The sequence below is a fragment of the Carcharodon carcharias genome, chromosome 19 (genome assembly GCF_017639515.1).
Source record: "Carcharodon carcharias isolate sCarCar2 chromosome 19, sCarCar2.pri, whole genome shotgun sequence".
Lineage (NCBI taxonomy): Eukaryota > Metazoa > Chordata > Chondrichthyes > Lamniformes > Lamnidae > Carcharodon > Carcharodon carcharias.
Window position 1 is genome coordinate 111200309 of NC_054485.1, and position 21631 is coordinate 111221939.

Consider the following 21631-nt stretch of genomic DNA (forward strand, 5'->3'; position numbering starts at 1 on the left):
GTCCCCAGAGCATTAGCCTGGGACTCTGGATTACTAGTCCAGTGACAATACCACCGCACCACCCTCTCCTCTAATACCAGATTTTCTATCAGATTTTTTTCCATTTATCCACATTTTTTTTTAAATCCAATTCGGAATTCCAAAAGTTGTATTCTTTCACCAAATGAGTTATGAATCTAGATTTTCACATGATTTTCTCACCTTAAAGCCATTGGGTGGCTTGAAAACAAAGATAAGAATGCTAAACTAATGTGGCTTCGAGATTTAATGTGGCTCAGTGTGCCCTGGTTTTCAGATCAGATAGTCGGGTGGGGGGTGGGGGGGGTGGGGGGGGGGGGGCGCTAAATATTGAAGGGGGTCACATAAAATGGAAGCAACATGACATTCGATCATAGACAAGAAACACTCGGTAAATGAAAAGAGAAACCAAGCGATGAACTTTATTCACAAACACCTGAATATCCGCTGAGGTTTCGTATTTAAGTTTATGCAGTGACACCAATAAATAACAGGTTAAAATAAATACATCTGGCAACATGGAAGCATGCCTGCAAAGCATGCTGGGATTAAATTAACAAACATCTGTAACTCGGAGTAGCCATGGTTACTTACGGTAGTTCAAACACTAACAGCCACAGAAACAAATAGCCCATGAAAGATTTCCTCACTCCTCAAGAGGGTTCCCAATCATTGGAATTCTCCAGCCCAGAGAGATGTGGATTCACAGTCATCGAGTGTGTTCAAGGCCGGGATCAACCAAGTTTTGGACTCTGAGGGAATTGAGCAATATCGGAGCAGTGTGGGGAAAGTGGAACTGATGTAGGAAATCAGCCATGATCTTATTGAGGCACCATGTGAACTATTACTTGTGTGTCCTTGTGTAAAAATAACTTTTTTTTTAAGATAGCCCCGTCCAACAACCAGAATTAATCCTCTCTCACACTGAAGGGTCACAGAAACAAAATAGGCCATTCGGCCCATCCGCTCCATGGCAGTATTTTTCTCTACATGTCTAATCCCGCTCTCCGGCTCGCTTCCAATGTCCATCTTTCTCAATCAACGGCCATTGTTCCCTTTCCAAAATCTACTAAGGGGCTGATTTGTCAAAAATGGATGGGATCATTGGGCCCAAAGAGCTTCTTCTGTTTTAAGTACCTCTCACATTCTTAATCTGGTTGTCACAATTTTAGAGCAAGCTGATCTACCTGAAGTGTTCAATGGTGCCCTGCCTATTTGTTGTGAAGGGTGACTGTGTTATAAAGTGCTTAATTACGTGGCCGTAAAGCAGGAAAACATGTTAATGTTTCCCTCTTTGCATAGTTTTTTCTTCTATTTCTATAAAATAATTGTTTTCACAGATTTAAATAAAACAAGGCTCTGGCCATGTTGAGGGTGACTCAACAGGCCACAAGCAACCTACATTGCCCAGTGTATGTTACCAGCCAACATCGAGCTAACGTTCACGTTCAAGAAATTAGTTGAAGGGGGGGGTCAAGGTTAAAAGGACAGCATCTGACCCACTGTCCCACCCAGTGCCAGAGGGGGTAAGGTCTGACCCACTGCTCCACCCAGTGCCAGAGGGGGTAAGGTCTGACCCACTGCTCCACCCAGTCCCAGAGGGGGTAAGGTCTGACCCTCTGCCCCTCTCAATCCCCCACACCAGTTAAAACTTCTTAATGGATGGCTCAAGGGATCAGTTAACTCAGTTGGTTGGGTGGCTAGAGTGTGGCTCAGGATACCGCCAAAAAATGAGCGGTTATTCCCTGAGGCAGCTAAGGTATTTCTTGGGGCTCGTCTCCTCACCTTGCCCTACGCTGAAATCACAGCACAAGCAACAATGACCACAAAGAGGAACGATAGCTCAACCTTATCCATTGGAAACATCTACGAATAAGTGACAACAAAACAACATATGTTTAAACAAATAGAAACCGGTCTTTCAGGTACCACACGTTAGAGTCACTGGCCCTGAAGGAACAACGACCACCCGTTCGGAGGGTCCGGTACTGTCAAAACTGATCGTTCACAACGCAAGACCCGAGGTGTCGACAACAACTTTGAGAAAGATGGTATCGTTCTGGAGGTAAGGGTTTGGTGGGTTTAGCAGGAGGTCCTGCTTCACAAACCTGGGGCATCCGCTGGCAACATTCATGTGCGTCTTGGGCTTCTGGAAAGAGGCACTGAGGGCATCGGGCAGGAAGGATTCCTTGAGGTGGTTCTGCTCCTCCTGGTCCAGGAGGGCAAAGGTGACCTTCTGCTTGAAGGGCCAGGGGAGCACGTCATCGTACTCGCCCCTGACGATGGCCAGGAAGAGGGAGATGTGCGTCCCCTTCCCGCTGCCATCTCCATAGGGGTAGATCCTGCAGCAGAGCTTGTAGCCAAACGGTTCAGTGCAGAAGGACGAGGAGTAGAAGGAGGTCCTCTGCTGGGACTTGGCTGCCAAGAGGTGGGAGGAAAAGTTGTCGATCTTCCACACGAGGACCCCATAGCAGCTCATGGGCAGTGGAGAGCCGAACGGGTGGCTCGTGCCCTCTGAAGCTTTGCCCTTCCTCTGGAGGTCCTGGATCACCTGCTCGTTCTGTAGGCACCTCTGCTGCAGAAGTTCGATGATGCTTTCGTACTTGTTCAGCTCCCTGTTGAGGACGCACAGTGCCTTCTCCAAAATCTCCGTCTTCCTGGTCAACTTGGAAAGGCCAGAGTCCTGGCCTCCGGAGTCGATGCCCACTAGCAAAGCTTCATCCGTCACTCCTGGCCTCACTGGCCGACCCAGCAGGGCCGTCAGGGCCAAGACTTTGCTCATCACAAGTTGCTTGAAGCACGAGTTTACATCCTCGGCACTGGACATCTTCGTCTGCAGGCTGAGAATGAGGGAGAGCAACTGCGTCATATGCTGCTGCTGGGCATCTTGCAAGTGCTCACCGAGAACTCCTCGCTCCGGCTGTTGAACACAATGTCCAAGAATGTTTAGCAAAGCCTTCAAATGGTAGTTGCTAAGCGCAGCTAGAGAAAAGAAGCTCTTGCATTTGGATAGCGCCATTCACTGCGTCAGGATATCCCAGGGCATTTTATAGCCAGATAAATCCGTTGTCTTTTTTGTAACGTGAGAAATGCAGCAGTCAACTTGTGCACAGCAAGCTCCCACAAACAGCACTGCCACTAGAGCCAGACCCACTCCTTTTAATGATGTTGGTCCGGGACACCAGGTGAGAACTTTCCTGCTCAATTAATGCCATGGGATATTTTATATCTACCTGAAAGAGATGGGAAATTCTTCTCGCACTTCTAGCCAACAACCTTGGCTTCTCGTATCTCCCCAATTTGCTGCCCTGAATTTCCCTCCTTAACGCTCTCGGAATACGTTAACCCACTCACTCTCCCCCTCCCCGGCTATTTACCATGTTGACACCAAAGCCCCTCTCCCCAGTTCCCACTCTCGCTCATTCCCTCCCAGGATGTCAAAACTGGGGAGCTCTTTGGCTGATCTTCCCAAGCTCCTCCTATCTGTGGACTTTTAAACTTCAAACTTAGCATCGCCTAATCATGACTGAGTAGTTTGCTCAGGTCTTCAATGTTCTATAGGATTTCATTTATCACCTACACTTCTGAAGGGCAAGTTAAGAAGGAACACCATCACCACCTTCTCAAGGGGCAGCTATTAACATCCTGAGGGTTACCATTGACCAGAAACTGAACTGGACCAGCCATATAAATATTGTGGCTACAAGAGCAGGTCAGAGGCTGGGAATCCTGAGGTGAATAACTCACCTCCTGACTCCCCAAAGCCTGTCCACCATCTACAAGGCACAAGTCAGGAGTGTGATGGAATACTCCCCACTTGCCTGGATGAATGCAGCTCCCGCAACACTCAAGAAGCTCAACACCATCCAGGACAACGCAGCCCCCTTGATTGGCACCACATCCACAAACATTCACTCCCTCCACCACCGACACACAGTAGTAGCAGTGTGTGTACCATCTACAAGATGCACTGCAGGAATTCACCAAGCCTCTTTAAGCAGTGCCTTCCAAACCCATAACCACTACCACCTAGAAGGACAAGGGCAGCAGACACATGGGAACACCACCACCTGGGAAGTTCCCCTCCAAGTCACTCATCATCCTGACTTGGAAATATATCACTGTTCCTTCACTGTCGCTGGGTCAAAATCCTGGAACTCCCTCCCTAACAGCACTGTGGGTGTACCTACACCACATGGACAAAAGCCTGGAACTCCCTCCCTAACAGCACTGTGGGTGTACCTACACCACATGGACAAAATCCTGGAACTCCCTCTAACAGCACTGTGGGTGTACCTACACCACATGGACAAAATCCTGGAACTCCCTCCCTAACAGCACTGTGGGTGTACCTACACCACATGAACAAAATCCTGGAACTCCCTCTCTAACAGCACTGTGGGTGTACCTACACCACATGGACAAAATCCTGGAACTCCCTCCCTAACAGCACTGTGGATGTACCTACACCACATGGACAAAATCCTGGAACTCCCTCCCTCACAGCACTGTGGGTGTACCTACTCCACATGAACTGCAGCGGTTCAAGAAGGCAGCTCACCACCACCTACTCAAGGGCAATTAGTGATGGGTAATAAGTGCTGGCCTCACCAGCGATGCCCACATCCCATGAACAAATAAAAAAATAGGAAGGGAGATAAATGCCATCTTTCTCAGTGACAACGTCATCCCAAAGAATTAATAATATAAAACAGCTGTAGTATAGCGCAAAAAAAGGTACCTTTTCTTGACAACCAGCCCTCTCAAATGGACAAGGCACCTTCACTCGAGGACAATCTCCTAGTTCAACATCAGAGTGGTTGATTAGCTGCAAGAAAGGGAAATGTAGATAATTATACTGGTAACCATATGTTCATTCTTAACATTGGAATTTACTGCAATTATCCACCATCTACAAGGAGTGAGATGGAATACTCCCCACTTGCCTGGATGAGTGCAGCTCCCACAACACTCAAGAAACTCAACACCATCCAGGACAAAGCAGCCCCGCTTGATTGGCAGCACATCCACAAACATTCACTCCCCCCACCACCGACACACAGTAGCAGTGTGTGTACCATCTACAAGATGCACTGCAAGAACTCACCAAGGCTCCTCAGACAGCACTTAACAAACCCATAACCTCTACCATCTAGAAGGCCAAGGGCAACAGATACATGGGAACACCACCACCTGGAAGTTCCCAAGTCACTCACCATCCTGACTTGGAAATATATCACCATTCCTTCACTGTCGCTGGGTCAAAATCCTGGAACTCCCTCCCTAACAGCACTGTGGGTGTACCTACATCACATGGACAAAATCCTGGAACTCCCTCCCTAACAGCACTGTGGGTGTACCTACACCACACGGACAAAATCCTGGAACTCCCTCCCTAACAGCACTGTGGGTGTACCTACACCACATGGACAAAATCCTGGAACTCCCTCCCTAACAGCACTGTGGGTGTACCTACACCACACGGACAAAATCCTGGAACTCCCTCTAACAGCACTGTGGGTGTACCTACACCACATGGACAAAATCCTGGAACTCCCTCCCTAACAGCACTGTGGGTGTACCTACGCCACATGGACAAAATCCTGGAACTCCCTCCCCAACAGCACCGTGGGTGTACCTACACCACATGGACAAAATCCTGGAACTCCCTCCCTAACAGCACTGTGGGTGTACCTACACCACACGGACAAAATCCTGGAACTCCCTCCCTAACAGCACTGTGGGTGTACCTACACCACACGGACAAAATCCTGGAACTCCCTCCCTAACAGCACTGTGGGTGTACCTACACCACACAGAGAAAATCCTGGAACTCCCTCCCTAACAGCACTGTGGGTGTACCTACACCACATGGACAAAATCCTGGAACTCCCTCCCTAACAGCACTGTGGGTGTACCTACACGACACGGACAAAATCCTGGAACTCCCTCCCTAACAGCACTGTGGGTGTACCTACACAACATGGACTGCAGTGGTTCAAGAAGGCAGCTCACCACCATCTTCTCAAGGGGCAATTAGGGATGGGCAATAAATGCTGGCTATATCAGTGATATCATGTCCCATGGGTGAATAAATGAAGATATAAACACAACAGTACCCAATTGCAGAGCACAGCATCTAACTGGTCCCAGAAGTCCCTGATGCACAACCAAATCATTGGCATTGCACATAGGGAATAATAGGAGCTTCATAGTACAAAAACAGGCCATTCGGCCCAACAGCTCCATGCTGTGCCATTTATGCCCCACACCAGCCTCCCCCCATCTTAGTCCATCTCACCTTCCCAACAAACCATGTTGAAGGTTGGATGGTTTTAATGAGGTGGCATTTAAAAGATGGGGATAATTGAGACAGGATATGAAGGTGTAGGATTTTCACTAATCAGGACAGATTCACAAGAAACCAATTGTTCCCTTTATGGGTACGAGACTAAAATCTTCGACATCATGGCTGGAGTTTTACATCCCTCTGTGGTGGGGGCAGGGCGGTAAAATTGGTGAGCTGTTCCATTCGCCGTTGCCTTCAGCGGGAACACAAAATCCTGCTGATATAAAATTCCGCTCCATGTCTCTTATTTTCAGCAATACTCAAGTTCCGAACTTCCAAAGGACTATCTTCAACAATATAAAATCCGTCCTCATTCTAAAACCACCCAATTTCATAATTAAATAGCAACACAAAAGGTGATTGGGAATAGAGAGGAAAGGAAACAGCATTTATATAGCGCCTTTCATAGCCACAGGGCATCTCAGCCAATGAGGTCCTTCTGAAGCAGAGTCACTGTTGTAGTTTCTTTTTCCCTTTATTCTTTCATGGGATGTTGGTTTTGTTGGCTAGGCCAGCACTTATTGTCCATCCCCAATTGTCCTTGAACTGAGTGGCTTGCTAGACCATTTCAGAGAGCAGTTAAGAGTCAACCACATTGCTGTGGATCTAGAGTCACATGTGGGCCAGAAGGGTTTTTGTGACAATCGATGATAGTTTCATGGTCACCATTGCTGAGACAAATGTAAGGAACACAGCAACCAATTTGCGCACAGCAAGTTCCCACAAACAGCAAAGTGATAATGGCCAGGTAATTTTTTTTGTGATGCTGACTGAGGAATAATTTGCCAAGGTTGTTGGTAATAACTCCCCTTCTTTTCCTCGAAATAGTGCCAAGGGGATCTTTTACATCCACTTGGGAGGGCAGGCAGGGCCTTGTTATATGATGTGTGTGCCTGCATGCCGTTATAATGTAGAGGTGTCAGCAGAGCAAGGGTTAACATGGGACTGGAGTATAGCACCACCCACGGTATGATGTATGGACACATATGGTAATAGACTGAGAGAACACTCTAGGACCAGCCTGTATGGAGGCAGCACCATGTATGACAGCAACTGGGATCTGTACCTAGTTAAAAATTAACAATAAATGGTTCATGTTTAAACACATAAGTCAAAATCTCATCATCAAGACATCAAACAAGCACATAGCACTCAGCTTAATGTCCCATCCAAAAACAAAAGGGCATCTTTGGTTTTTAGTTGTATGTTCCAGTCCTGGGTTTTCTTTAAGTATATTTGTTCATGGGATGTGGGCATCACTGGCTAGGCCAGGATTTGTTTGCTCATCCCTAATTGCCCTTGTTCAGAGGGCATTTAAAGAGTCAACTACATTGCTGTGGGTCTGGAGTCACATGTAGGCCAGATTGGGTAAGGATGGCAGATTTCCTTCCCTAGAGGGCATTAGTGAACCAGATGGGTTTTTAAAACAATCGACAATGGGTTCAGGTAGAAGTCATTGGACTTTTAATTCCAGATTTTTATTGAATTCAAATTTCATTTTTATGGAGGGATTCGAACTTCGGCCCCCCCAGAGCATCGCTAGTCCAGTGACAATACCACTCTGCCACCGCCTCCACTCACTGGGCAGGACTTGAGGCTTCTGCTTTTGAATTGGGGACAAGAGTGCTACCAAATGAGCCACAACTGACATCAGAATGTAGCAGGTTCCCTGTAGCACAGATTGAGGAGCTGATTGGTGTAAAAATGAGGCACAACAGCGCCACTATTGGCAGTGAGGTGCATTACAAGCCTGACAAGTTTACACAGGGAGCTCCCAATACAAATGCGGACGTGAGAATTTATAACAAAAGTAGTTCAGCCAATAAGCTGCATTTATATAACGCCTTTAGCATTATAAAGGATCCCAAGGCACCTCACAGGAGCACTATCAAACAAAATTTGACTCCGAGCCACATACAGAGATACTAGGGCAGAGAAAGGGGCTTCTTAAAGGACATGAGGGAGGTAGAGAGCTGGAAAGGCTTGAGGGGGTTTGTTGGGGTGGGGAGAGATCAAGAGCTTTGGACCTTGGCAGCTGAAAGCACAGTCAGCAGTGGTGGAACGACTAAAATCAGGGATTCACAAGAGGCCAAGTTCGAGTACGCACATATCCTGGAAGGTTGTCGGGCAGGATGAGGTTACACAAAGTATCTCACACCAGATTCTGTTCACCCATCACTCCCGTGCTCAGTGACCCACACTGGGTCCCAGTTACACAGAGCCTCGATCTTACCATTCCCCTGCCGGCTTTCGAATCTGTCGACAACTTCAGCCCCCTCCCCCACACCCCCCAAATCCGTCCGTAGCTTTGCGACACCTCTCCCCCAACCCCCGATCTCTGTAATCTCCTCTAACCTCTCAACCCTCCGAGGTGAGCGCAGTCCTCCAATTCCGGTCTCTTGACCACCCACAATTTTAATGGCTCCACCACTCAGAGGGCAGTGAGTCTTTAGAATTCTCTGCCCCAGAGAATTGTAGAAGTTCAGTCATTGAGTATGTTCAAGACAGAAATCAATAGATTTCTGGATACTACTGACACTAAGGGATATGGAGATAGTGGGGAAAAGGGACGTAAGAGGTAGCTGATCAGCCATGATCTGTTTGAATGGTGGAACGGACACAATGGGCTAAATGGCCTACTCCTAGTTCACATTTACCTTATGCAGGGCACACAATGTTACACATTGTCCACTGCCCATGAATAGATATGCTAATCGTCTAGGATGGTAAATAAGTTCCTTACCTCGTCCTTACTCAGTCCTTTCCTGCCACACAAGGAGCATTCCTCTTTGCATTGAGAGCACAGGACAACGTGTTCCTGAGGGAAGAAGCAAAATAATCCATTAGAGTAGAGCCAGTGGCTCAGCAACCTGATTTCAGTAGTTCAAGTCTTGCACCTTTTTTTGAATTACCCAGAAGGATGGAGGGCCTATAGTTCCCCACCTCTTTCTCCATGGCAACACCTCAATCAGAGTTAACTTGCCAACCAATTAGTGCCCTTTTTCTCTTTAGTATAAGTGGTTGTGATCGTCTGAAGTTTGGAATTCTTGCTTTTGTCCTGATGGGGACAATAAATGGGAGGATACTGAGAGCTGTAGAGGAAGTGAGGGACCTTGGATTGAATGTCCACAGATCCCTGAAGATAGCAGGACTGGTCAATAAGGTGGTTAAGAAGGCATATGGAATCCTGTCATTTATTAGCCGAGGTATGGAATATAAGAGCAGGGAGGTTATGTTGGAACTATATAAAACTTTAGTTAGGCCACAACTTGAGTACTGCGTGCAGTTCTGGTCACCTCATTAGAGAAAGGATGTAATTGCATTCGAGAGGGTGCAGGGGAGATTTACAAGGATGTCTCCAGGACTGGAAAATTGCAGCTATGAGGAAAGATTGGAGAGGCTGGGGGTTGTTCTCCTTGGAACAGAGGAGGCTGAGGGGAGATTTGATTGAGATGCACAAAATTGTGAGGGGCCTGGATAGAGTGGATGGGAAGGGCCTATTTACCCTAGCAGAGAGGTAGGGGGAGCGTATAGATTGTGACACAAAAGGCATAGCAGCTACGTAAGGTGGGTTGATTGCCCAGGGGATCTTTATCTGTCCGTCATCTTCTGTCTTTTATTGAAGTCCCAAGGACTCTTTTTAAGCGTGGTCACTATTGTGATGTCACATAGTTGCGCAGGCCATTCAGCCCAACAGATCCATACTGGCATTTACGCTCCACACAAACCTCCTCCCAGCCCCCTTTATCTCACCTCACTGGCATTTCCTTCTGTTCCTTTCTGACTCGGCTGTTTAATCGAGCTTCCCCGGGTCGACATGGCATCTATTGGAAGGGGAATGGAGCATAAAAGTAGGGAAGTGTTGCTGCAACTGGACAGGGCCTTAGTTAGACTGCGTCTGGAGTACTGTGTACAGTGTTGGTCTCCCTACTTAAAGGGGGATATAACTGCATTAGAAGCAGTTCAGTGAAGGTTCACTCGACTGAGTCCTGGGATGAAGGGGTTTGTCTTATGAGGAAAGGTTGGTCAGGTTGGGCCTGCACTCATTGGAGTTTGGAAGAATGAGAGGTGATCTTATTGAAACTTATAAGATCCTGAGAGGGTTTGACAGGGTGGACACTGAGAGGATGGTTCCCCTTGTGGAGGGAACTAGTGCGAGGGGCACAGTTTAAAAAAATTAGGCGTCTTCTCATTGACGATGGAGATGAAGAGAAGTCTTTTTTCTCGGAGGGTCATTAGAGTGTGGAATTCTCTCCCCCGGCGAGCAATAGAGGGTGGGGCGTTGAATATATTCAAGGCTGAGATAGGCAGATTCTTGATCAACACAGGGGTGGGTGGGTGGGGGGTGGTGGTCAAGGTTTATGGGGGGGTGGTGGGGAGCGCAGACAGGAAAGTGGAGTTGAGGCCACAATCAAACCAGCCATGATCTTATTGAATGGCAGAGCAGACTTGAAGGGCTGAATGGCCTACTCCTGCCCCTATTCCTTGTGCCCTTGTCAGAGTACAACAGCAGTGCGGTTAATTAAAAACAGGCTGGTCTCACACGTCCCCTAAGAAAAACGTGCCCCATTCCTTTAAGCCCAGCATCTGTCTCTTCCACAATGCCCAGAGGTCATTGTTGCATGTCCCTCATTCCTGGCATCATCTGCTAATTTGAGAAGGGCTATAGGCAAGGCCGCGGTGTACTCCACCTTGATCAGAGTGCAGGCACACGGAGTGTCACAGTAAGGGCAGTTCTGCATCCTCCACTCACACTCCTCCGCCTCATGACTCCTTATTTCCTTCCTGGGTCCGACAGCTCTGCAGCCAATCAGGGCGTTGACGCAAGGCTCCACCTGGACGTCACACTGAGCACGGTGGCAGTTCTGTGGGTGAGGAGAGAAGGTGCAAAGGCTAAGCGTTTGTTCAGCATTGCCCTTCACCTGCCCGCTCAACCTGTTTTCTGTCCCTCCTGGGCGAGCACCTGACCAACGACTCCAAACGCACGGCCATCAGCGCTGCAAAACGCTAGATTTCTTTCTTTTAAAATAAGAGTCACTGCCACACACTTAGCTCCTTCGGCCGGTCAGCGCAGTGGAAAGCACTCTTGCCCGGGTCAGAGGGTCACGGCTCAAACCCCCATTCCACAGGCTCGAGCCAATAATGCAGGGCAGCACCCCCCAGTGCAGTACCGAGGGAAAGCTGCAATGTCAGAGGTGCCATCTTTTTGGATGAGGCATTAAACTGAGGAATGTCATGCCTCTCAAGTGGAATACTCCCCACTTGCCTGGATGAGTGCAGCTCCCACAACACTCAAGAAGCTCAACACCGTCCAGGACAAAGCAGCCCCGCTTGATTGGCACCCCATCCACAAACATTCACTCCATCCACCACCGACGCGCAGGAGCAGCAGTGTGCTTACCATCTAAAAGATGCACAGCAGCAACTCACCAAGGCTCCTTAGACAGCATCTTCCAAACCCACGACCACTACCACCTAGAAGGACAAGGGCAGCAGACACATGGGAACACCACCGCTTGGAAGTTCCCCTCCAAGCCACTCACCATCCTCACTTGGAAATATATCACCGTTCCTTCACTGTCGCTGGGTCAAAATCCTGGAACTCCCTCCCTAACAGCACTGTGGGTGTACCTACACCAGAGGGACAAAATCCTGGAACTCCCTCCCTAACAGCACTGTGGGTGTACCTACACCACATGGACAAAATCCTGGAACTCCCTCCCTAACAGCACTGTGGGTGTACCTACACCACACGGACAAAATCCTGGAACACCATCCCTAACAGCGCTGTGGGTGTACCTACACCGCATGGACAAAATCCTGGAACTCCTCCCTAACAGCACTGTGGGTGTACCTACACCACACGACAAAATCCTGGAACTCTCTCCCTAACAGCACCTGTGGGTGTACCTACACAACACGGACATAATCCTGGAACTCCCTCCCTAACAGCACTCTGGGTGTACCTACACCACATGGACAAAATCCTGGAACTCCCTCCCTAACAGCACTGTGGGTGTACCTACACCACATGGACAAAATCCTGGAACTCCCTCCCTAACAGCACTGTGGGTGTACCTACACCACATGGACAAAATCCTGGAACTCCCTCCCTAACAGCACTGTGGGTGTACCTACACCGCATGGACAAAATCCTGGAACACTCTCCCTAACAGCACTGTGGGTGTACCTACACCACACCGACAAAATCCTGGAACTCTCTCCCTAACAGCACTGTGGGTGTACCTACACCACATGGACAAAATCCTGGAACTCCCTCCCTAACAGCACTGTAGGTGTACCTACACCACATGGACTGCAGCAGTTCAAGAAGGCAGCTCACCCCCACCTTCTCAAGGGGCAACTAGGGATGGGCAATAAATGCTGGCCCAGCCAGCCAGGCCCACATCCCGTGAATGAATAAAGAAAAAAATGTGAAGGGGGCTACCCACTTATTAGCCGAGACTAATAAGGTTCACCATTTTCAAAAAAAAACACAGATGGAATTCCTGGACGATGGGTTAGGGGCGAGTGCGGAGTGGGGGAGCAGTGGTGGACGTTTGAAGATTAAACCCAACCAGCAACTCAAGGCCGATACAGGTTTATCATAAATATCACAAAAACCAAGCTATTCAACCATCCACAGCATCACAGAATTGTTACAGTGCAGAAGGAGGCCATTCAGCCCATCGTGTCAGCTGAACAACTCCATGCTGCAGCCTCCTATCCCACTTCATCTCACCCCATCAACGTATCCTTCTATTCCTTTCTCCCTCATGTGCTTGTCTAGTTTCCCCTTGAGGGCATTCATGCTGTTCTCCCCAACCCCCACTCCCTCTGCTAGCGAATTCCACGTGCTCAACACTTTCTGGGTTCAGGAGTTTCTCCTGAATCCCTGTTGGATTTATTAGCAACCATCTGATATTTCTAGCCCTTGGTTCTGGTCTTGCCCGCAAGTGGACTCATCTGCTCTGTATCTACCCTATAAAGACCCTTTCATGTTCTTACCACCTCCATCTGGTCGCCCCTCAATCCTCTCTTTTCAAGAGATAGGAGTTCCAGCCTGTTCAATCTTTCCTGGTGGGCGTAAATAACCTGTCAGTTCTGGGAGAACTCTACTAAAATCATTTCTGCGCTTTCTCCAGGCTTGTATCATATTGGGCTTAGGGCCAGAATGGTTCAAAGGACCATTAACCCCCAATAAACCTTCAAGAATGTGTAACCCATCTCAAAGCAGCAAGGACAGAAAGAGGCCAGGGCCAGCATGGCTGAGGAGTAGACACAGGCCTCAGTCTCCAACAAGGATACTAACCAGGTAGCTGCGGAGGGAACCCTTCCAGTCACAGCCAGCCTTCCGCTCTGAACACTCAACCACTGTGGCAAAGGCATCATTCTCAGCCGCTCGGTCCGCATATACCTGCACAAGGGAACGAGAGGAGAGGTTACAAAGGTCCGGCGCTTGCTTGAGCTGCTGGCTCAGAGGGTGGCGAGGTGTACAATGACTCGCCACAACTTACATTTATATAGCGCCTTTGATGCAATAAAATTTCCCAAGGGCGCTTCACAGGAGCGATGGTCAAACGCTTGACCTCAGGGCACAGAGGGGGATTGTGGGGCAGGTGATTCAAAAGCTTGGTCAAAATGGTCAGTTTTAAGGAGCATTTTAAGACGACGAGAGAGGGAGGGAGAGAGGGAAGCAAGCAGGGTTTTAAGGGGATTCTAGAGAGAGAGAGAGAGAGAGCGGGGGAAGCGGGGGGGGGGGTTTAACGGGGATTCTAGAGAGAGCGCGGGGAAGAGGGGGTTTAAAGGGAGAGAAGCAGAGAAGTTTGGAACCAACATGGTTGAAGGTACAGCCAACCATAGTGGAGCATAATCATTGAACATAAGGACATAAGAAATAGGAACAGGAGTAGACCATTCGGCCCCTCGAGCCTGCTCCGCCATTCAATAAAACCATGGCTGATCTTCTTGTGTTTCGATTTCCACATCCCCATCTAGCCCCGATAACCTTTGACCCCCTTGCCTAACAAGAATCTATCTACCTCCGCCTTCAAAATATGCAATGACCCCCGCCTCCACCACCTTCTGAGTCAAGTGAGGATGCACAAGAAGAGGCTGGGGTTGGAAGCCTTCGGAGATTGCTGAGGTCACGCTTTCCGATCCCACAGAACCCGACAAAACATCAGGCTTCAAAGCTACAAACTACACATTACGCTGTCTGACATGAGAACATAAACACTGAACGCTGCTTCAAGAATTATTGGAGCCTGCAGCCCAATTTGGTTTGAACAGGTTTAAGCATCTGTTCCGATTGCAAACAAAGGGATTTGGCATGAACAGGTTAGGCATTTTGCACATTATGATCCTCGACCTTTCAGCACATCACTCTCCCGAGCCTCAGTATTGAGCCCTAATGGATAATGCAGCAGTCAACTTGCCTAGCATCATTCTTGGAGGGGTCACAGTGACACTGTTCTCAATCTTCTCTGCCTAGCTGCACATGAAGCTACCAATTTCTTCCCCTGCTTTCCATCACCTGAGCCTTTTTATAATAAAGACGATTTTTTTCTGTGGTTATGTTGTTAGACTAGCTCTTAACCAGAAGAAGCGGCTTGGTCTCAACAACAATTTGCATTTACGTAGCACCCTTAATGGAGCAAAACGTCCCAAGGCGTCTCACCAATGGGTGTTACCAGCCAGATTCAGAGAATTGTTAGAGTGCAGAGGGAGATTATTCGGCCCATCGTGCCTGCACCTACTGTCCAAATGAGCATTATGACCTAGTGCCATTGTCCTGCCTTTTCCCCATACCTCTGCACATTGTTTCTATTCAAATAATCATCTTATGCCCTCTTGAATGCCTCGATGAACCTGCCTCCAACACACCACTAGACAGTGCATTCCAGACTCGACCCACTCACTGTGTGAACAAGTTTTATCTCACATTGCATTTGCTTCTTTATATCTGTGCCCTCTCGTTCTCGATCCTTTTACTAGCAGGAACAGTTTCTCCCTATCTAAAACAAAAGCAGAATTACCTGGAAAAACTCAGCAGGTCTGGCAGCATCGGCGGAGAAGAAAAGAGTTGACGTTTCGAGTCCTCATGACCCTTCGACAGAACCGTTTGATCAGTAAGTTTGCAGATGACTTGAAAATTGGTGGTGTGGTAAATAGTGAGGAGGAAATCCTTGGATTACAGGACGATATAGATGGGCTGGTAAGATGGGCAGAGCAGTGGCAAATGGAATTTAACCCTGAGAAGTGTGAGGTGATGCATTTTAGGAGAACCGTTCTGTCGAAGGGTCACGAGGACTCGAAACGTCAACTCTTTTCTTCTCCGCCGATGCTGCCACACCTGCAGAGTTTTTCCAGGTAATTCTGTTTTTGTTTTGGATTTCCAGCATCCGCAGTTTTTTGTTTTTATTTTTTTTCTCCCTATCTACTCAGTCCAGCCCCCTCATGATTTTGAACATCTCTATCAAATCTCCTCTTAGCCTTCTTCTCTCCAAGGAGAACATTCCCAACTTTTCCAATCCTCATAGCTGAAGTTTCTCATCCCTGGGACCATTCTTGTAAACCTCTTCTGCACTCTCTCCAATGTGCTCACATCCTTCCTATAATGTGGTGTCCAGAACTGTACACAATACTTCCGCTGAGGTCTAATTATTGTCTTATATAAGCTCAGCATAACCTCCCTGCTCTTGTACTCTATGCCCCTATTAATAAGCCCAGCATACTATATGCTTTATTAACTGCTCTCTCCACTTGCCCTGCCACCCTCAGTGGTCAATGTATATATACATCCAGGTCTCTCTGCTCCTGCACCTCTTTAAGAATTGTACCTCTTATTTTATGCTGTACTCTCCATGTTCTTCCTACCAAAATAAATCATCTCACACTTCTCTACAATGAACTTCATCTGTCCCTATCTGCCCACTCTACCAACCTGTCTATGTCCTTTAGAAATTCTACACTATCCTCCTCACAGTTTACAATGCTTCTAAATTTCGTATCATCCACAAACTTTGAAATTGTCCCCTGCACCCCAAAATCTAGATCATTAATATATATCAGGAAAAGCAAGGGTCCCAATACTGACCCCTGGGGAACTCCACTACAAACCTTCCTCCAGCCCAAAAAATATATTCATTGACTATTACCCTCTGTTTCCTACTACTCAACACATTCTGTATTCACGTTGCTACTGTCTCTTTGACATTGAACACAAAACAATATCAAGACAGGCAACCAAAAGCTTAGTCAAAGATGTTTCAAGAAACAGCCTAAGAGGAGGAAAGTAAAGTAGAGTAATGGAGAGATCACAGGAGGAAATTCCAGATGGAGGGATGAAGGAAATCGGGGATGGAGGAAGTTAGCGTTGGAGGAGCACAGAAATCCTAGAAGGTTTAGGGCTGCAGAGATTACAGGGATAGTAAAGGGAGAAGCCAAGGAGGGATTTGAACACACAAGTATGAGAAGTTAAAGGTGGAATTTAAAGGTTACAAATAGAAAAGCAGTACATTATTTAAATGGAGAGAGATTGCAGAGCTCTGAGGTGCAGAGGGATCTGGGTGTCCTGGTCCAACCAGTGATTAGGAAGGCAAATGGAATGCTGGTGTTTATTGTGAGGGGAATCGAATATAGAAGCAGGGATGTTTTGCTCCAGTTGTACAGGGTGTTGGTGAGACCACATCTGGAGAACTGGGTACAGTATTGGTCTCCTTACTTAAGAAAGGATTGAATAGCATGAGAGTCAGCTCAAGGGAAGTTCACTCAACTGATACCTGGGATGTTGGGGGGAGGGGGTGGTGTGGGGGTGTAATCCTATAAGGAAAGGTTGGACCCACATCCATTGGAGTTTAGAAGATTGAGGGGTGACTTTATTGAAACATATAAGATTCTGAGGGGACTTGACAGAGTGGATGCTGATAAGATGTTTCCCCTTATGATGGGGACTAGAACCAGAGGATGCAGTTTAAAAATAAGGGGCCTCCCATTTAAGACAGAGATGAGGAGAATTTTTTTCTCTCTGAGGACCATGGTCTATTGAATTCTCTTCCCTGGAGAGCAGTGGAGTCAGGGTAATTGAACATTTTTTAAGGCTGAGTAAGGTAGATTCTTGACTGACAAAGGAGTCAAAGGTTATAGAGGGGAGGCAGGAAGGTGGAGATGAAGCCACAATCAGATCAGCTTTGATCTTATTGAATAGCGGAGCAGGTTCAAATAGTTTTCTCCTGCTCCTAATTCACATGCTTGTATGAACCTTTTGCCTTTGGTCAGCAGGGAATGTTTGGAGTGAGGTTTGAACCCACAACTTTCCAATTCGAGGGGTCCAAATGCTGCCGCTGAAGACCCACTCCTTCCAGCTCATCGTTAATGGGACCAAACAACCACCTTGGGGTTTACATATATGAGGAGATCATCCTTCAGGCCAGCCTTTAACTCGAATCAGTCCAGGTGGCTTCTCGTAGCCAAGGATATCCAGGAGTTACTGACCGAGAGTCTATTTATACACCGAGGTGCCCATGTCAGATGAGTCACTGGAAACCATTCTGCGGTGATTCCAATATGTGTGGTACACTACACCACCAGTAGATGGCAATGTCACAGTGAATTCGCACTGGGATGTACGTCATGTGCAGGATAACACAAGTCTCCATGTTTATAAACCTCAAGCCTTAGCACAAATGATGCCAGCTTCTTACGCTAACCCTTTGATCCTTCTTAGACTGCACGCGGAGTAGCGGGTGCAGTTTTGTTCCCCTTACCTCAGAAAGGATATTATTGTCAAAGAGGGAGTACAATGAAGGTTCACCAGACTTGTTCTGGGGATGGTGGGACTGCCCTATAGAGAGAGATTGGGGAAACTGGGTCTGTATTCTCTGGAGTTCTGAAGAAGGAGAGGTGACCTCATTGAAACCCACAAAATACGTAAAGGGACTGACAGGGTAGATGCAGGTAAGATGCTTCCTCAGGTCAAGGAGTCTGGAACCAGGGGACACAATTTCTAAGTAAGAGGGAAGCCACTAAGGGCCGAGATGAGGAGAATTGTTTTTTACTCAGAGGGTGGTGAATTTTTGAAATTCTCTACCCCAGAGGACTGCAGAAGCTCAGTCATCGAGTATGTTTAAAGCAGAGGTTGACAGATTTCTAAATACCAATAACATAAAGGGATATGGAGATAGTGTGGGGGAAAGAGGCATTGAAGTGGCTGGCCAGCCATGGTCATATTGAATGACGGAGCAGGCTCGATGGGCTGAATGGCCTACACTTGCTCCTCTGTTTCTGTTCTTAAACTGCTTTAGCCTGCCCCTCCTTAGCTAGTATTCATCCCCCATCCAGAAACCCAACAAACCAAAACTACACCATGTGTTAGCCTCTGTCGTATTCTCTTCATACACAATAGTTGAATATGGGATGCCATATTGTTAAGCTGTTTTCTGATTATGTTAGTCACCATCCTGCACTTAGCCCTGCTAAACCCACTAAAGAATTCAGCCACCTAGAATCCACTAGCTTGAATTCATTGCCTAAGCCCTCCCTGCTACCCCCTGCTCATTTTTTGACACTTATTTTATTGGCTGAGCATTCAGTCGATCTCCCCCCCTCATGCCTAATTGCCACCCCTCCCCGGCCTAACCTCAACATTCCCAGTGTCAGCTGTGAGTAGTACTCTTCCCTCCGAGTCAGAATGGTGTGAGGTTAGCCCCAGAGACAGGAGCACATCAATCTAGGCCGATAACCCCAGTCCAGCAGCATCCAGAGATGCAGCAAATAATTAGAAAGGGTAATGGAACGTTATCCTTTATCACCAGAGGATTTGATTGAATTGAATGGTAGAACAGGCTCAATAGGCTGAATGACTGACTCCTGCTCCTATGTTCCTAAGATGGAGGACTAATGGTAATGTCACTGGACAAATGATCCAGAATCCCAGGCTAATGCTCTGGGGACATGGGTTCAAATCCCACCACAGCAGCTGGTGGAATTTAAATTCAATTAGGTAATAAATCTGGAATTGAAAGCTAGTCTCAGGAATGAAAGTATCATCAATTGTTGTAAAAACCCACCTGGTTCACTAATGTCCCTTCTGGGAGGAAATTTGCCATTCTCACCTGGTCTGGCCTACATCTGACTGGAGGAGGAGGCTCCACAAATATCCCCATCCTCAATGATGGGGGAACCCAGCACATCAGTGCAAAAGATAAGTTTGAAGCATTTGCTACAATCTTCAGCCAGATGTACCGAGTAGATGATCCATCTCGGCCTCCTCCAGAGGTCCCCAGCATCACAGATTCCAGTCTTCAGCTCATTCAATTCACTCCGTGTGACATCATGAAACGGCTGAAGGCACTGGATACTGCAAAGGCTATGGTCCCTGACAATATTCTGGCAATAGTACTAAAGACTTGTGGTCCAGAACTTGCCATGCCCCTAGCCAAGCTGTTCTAGTACAGCTACAACACTGGCATCTACCCAGCAAGGTAGAAAATTACCCAGATTTGTCTTGTACACAAAAAGCAGGATAAATCCAACCCAGCCAATTACCACTCCATCAGTCTGCTCTCGATCATCAGTCAAGCGATGGAAGGGGTCATCAACAGTGCAATCAAGCAGCACTTGCTTAGCAATAACTTACTCACTGTTGTCCAGTTTGGGTTCCGCCAAGGCCACTCAGCTCCTGACTCATTACAGCCTTGGTTCAAACATGGACAATAGAGCTGAATTCCTGAGATGAGGTGAGAGTGACTGCTCTTGACATCAAGGCAGCATTTGACCGAGTGTGGCATCAAGGAGCCCGAGCAAAACTGGAGTCAATGGGAATCAGGGGTAAAGCTCTCCACAGGTTGGAGTCATGCCTAGCACAAAGGAAAATGGTTGTGGTTGTTGGAGGTCCGTCATCTCAGCTCCAGGACATCACTGCAGGAGTTCCTCAGGGTAGTGTCCTCGGCCCAACCATCTTCAGCTACTTCATCAATGACCTTCCCTCCATCATAAGGTCAGAAGTGGGGATGTTCGCTGATGATTGCACAATGTTCAGCACCACTCACGACTCCTCAGATACTGAAGCAGTCCATGTCCAAATGCAGCAAGACCTGGACAATATCCAGGCTTGGGCTGGCAAGCAGTAAGTGACATTTGCAAGTAATATTCACAAGTGCCAGGCAATAACCATCTCCAACAAGAGAGAATCTAAACATCACCCCTTAATGTTCAATGGCATTACCATCACTGAATCCCCCGCTATCAACATCCTGGGGGTTACCATTGATCAGGAACTGAACTGGACTAGCCATATAAATACTGTGGTTACAAGAGCAGGTCAGAGGCTGGGAACCCTGTGGCAAGTAACCCACCCCCATGACTCCCCAAATCCTGTTCACAATCTACAAGGAGTGGGATGGAATACTCCCCACTTGCCTGACTGAGTGCAGCTCCAACAACCTTCAAGCAATTTGACACCATCCAGGATGATTGGCACCCCACCCACAAACATTCACTCCCTCCACCACCGATGCACAGTAGCAGCAGTGTGTACCTTCTACAAGATGCACTGCAGGAATTCACCAAGGTTCTTCAGACAACACCTTCCAAACCCACAACCACTACCATCTAGAAGGACAAGGGCAGCAGATAGATGGGAACACCACCACCTGGAAGATCCCCTCCAAGTCACTTCCCATCCTGACTGTTCCTTCACTGTCGTTGGGTCAAAATCCTGGCACTCCCTCCCTAACAGCACTGTGGGTGTACCTACACCACATGGACTGCAGCGGCTCAAGAAGGCAGCTCACCACTACATCCTCAAGGGCAACTAAGGATGGGCAATAAATGCTGGCACAGCCAGCAAAGCCCACATCCCATGAAAGAATTTAAAAAGCCACAGCAAGGTGGTTAACTCTTAACTGCCCTCTGAAATAGCCTAGCAAGCCACTCAGTTCAAGGGCAATTAAGGATGGGCAACAAATATTGGCCTTGACAGCGACACCCAGACCCCATTAAAACAGAATTGGGACCTTGTACGCTCTTGCAGATGGATGCAAAAGATCCCAAAGCTGCTATTTCAAAGAAGCCACAGGAGGTATGTCTTTCACCAATATTTAGCCCTCAGCCAATAGCACTTCAAAAAAGATGAGTTTATATTATTTAAATAACCCCTTTCATTGCCTCAGGAAATCCCAAAGTGCTTTAGAGTGATCCCGCTGAGTGCTGATTGGCTGCTGAGTTCTCAACATTACAACACGTGACTTCAAAAATAAATCA

General features: G+C 47.6%; 1 protein-coding gene across 1 annotated transcript in view; it reads right to left on the reverse strand.

Moving 5' to 3' along the window:
- Window positions 1–473: 473 nt before the first annotated feature.
- The window catches only part of LOC121291721 (TNF receptor-associated factor 2-like), a 41159-nt gene continuing 20001 nt past the window's right edge, over window positions 474–21631 (reverse strand). The window contains exons 3-7 of the mRNA XM_041213217.1: window positions 13680–13784; window positions 11059–11232; window positions 9111–9185; window positions 4760–4846; window positions 474–2938 (exon numbers count right to left, since the gene is read on the reverse strand). Coding sequence (XP_041069151.1) covers window positions 2024–2938; window positions 4760–4846; window positions 9111–9185; window positions 11059–11232; window positions 13680–13784 — 1356 coding nt within the window. The 3' untranslated portion in view covers window positions 474–2023. The remainder of the gene's footprint in view (window positions 2939–4759; window positions 4847–9110; window positions 9186–11058; window positions 11233–13679; window positions 13785–21631) is intronic.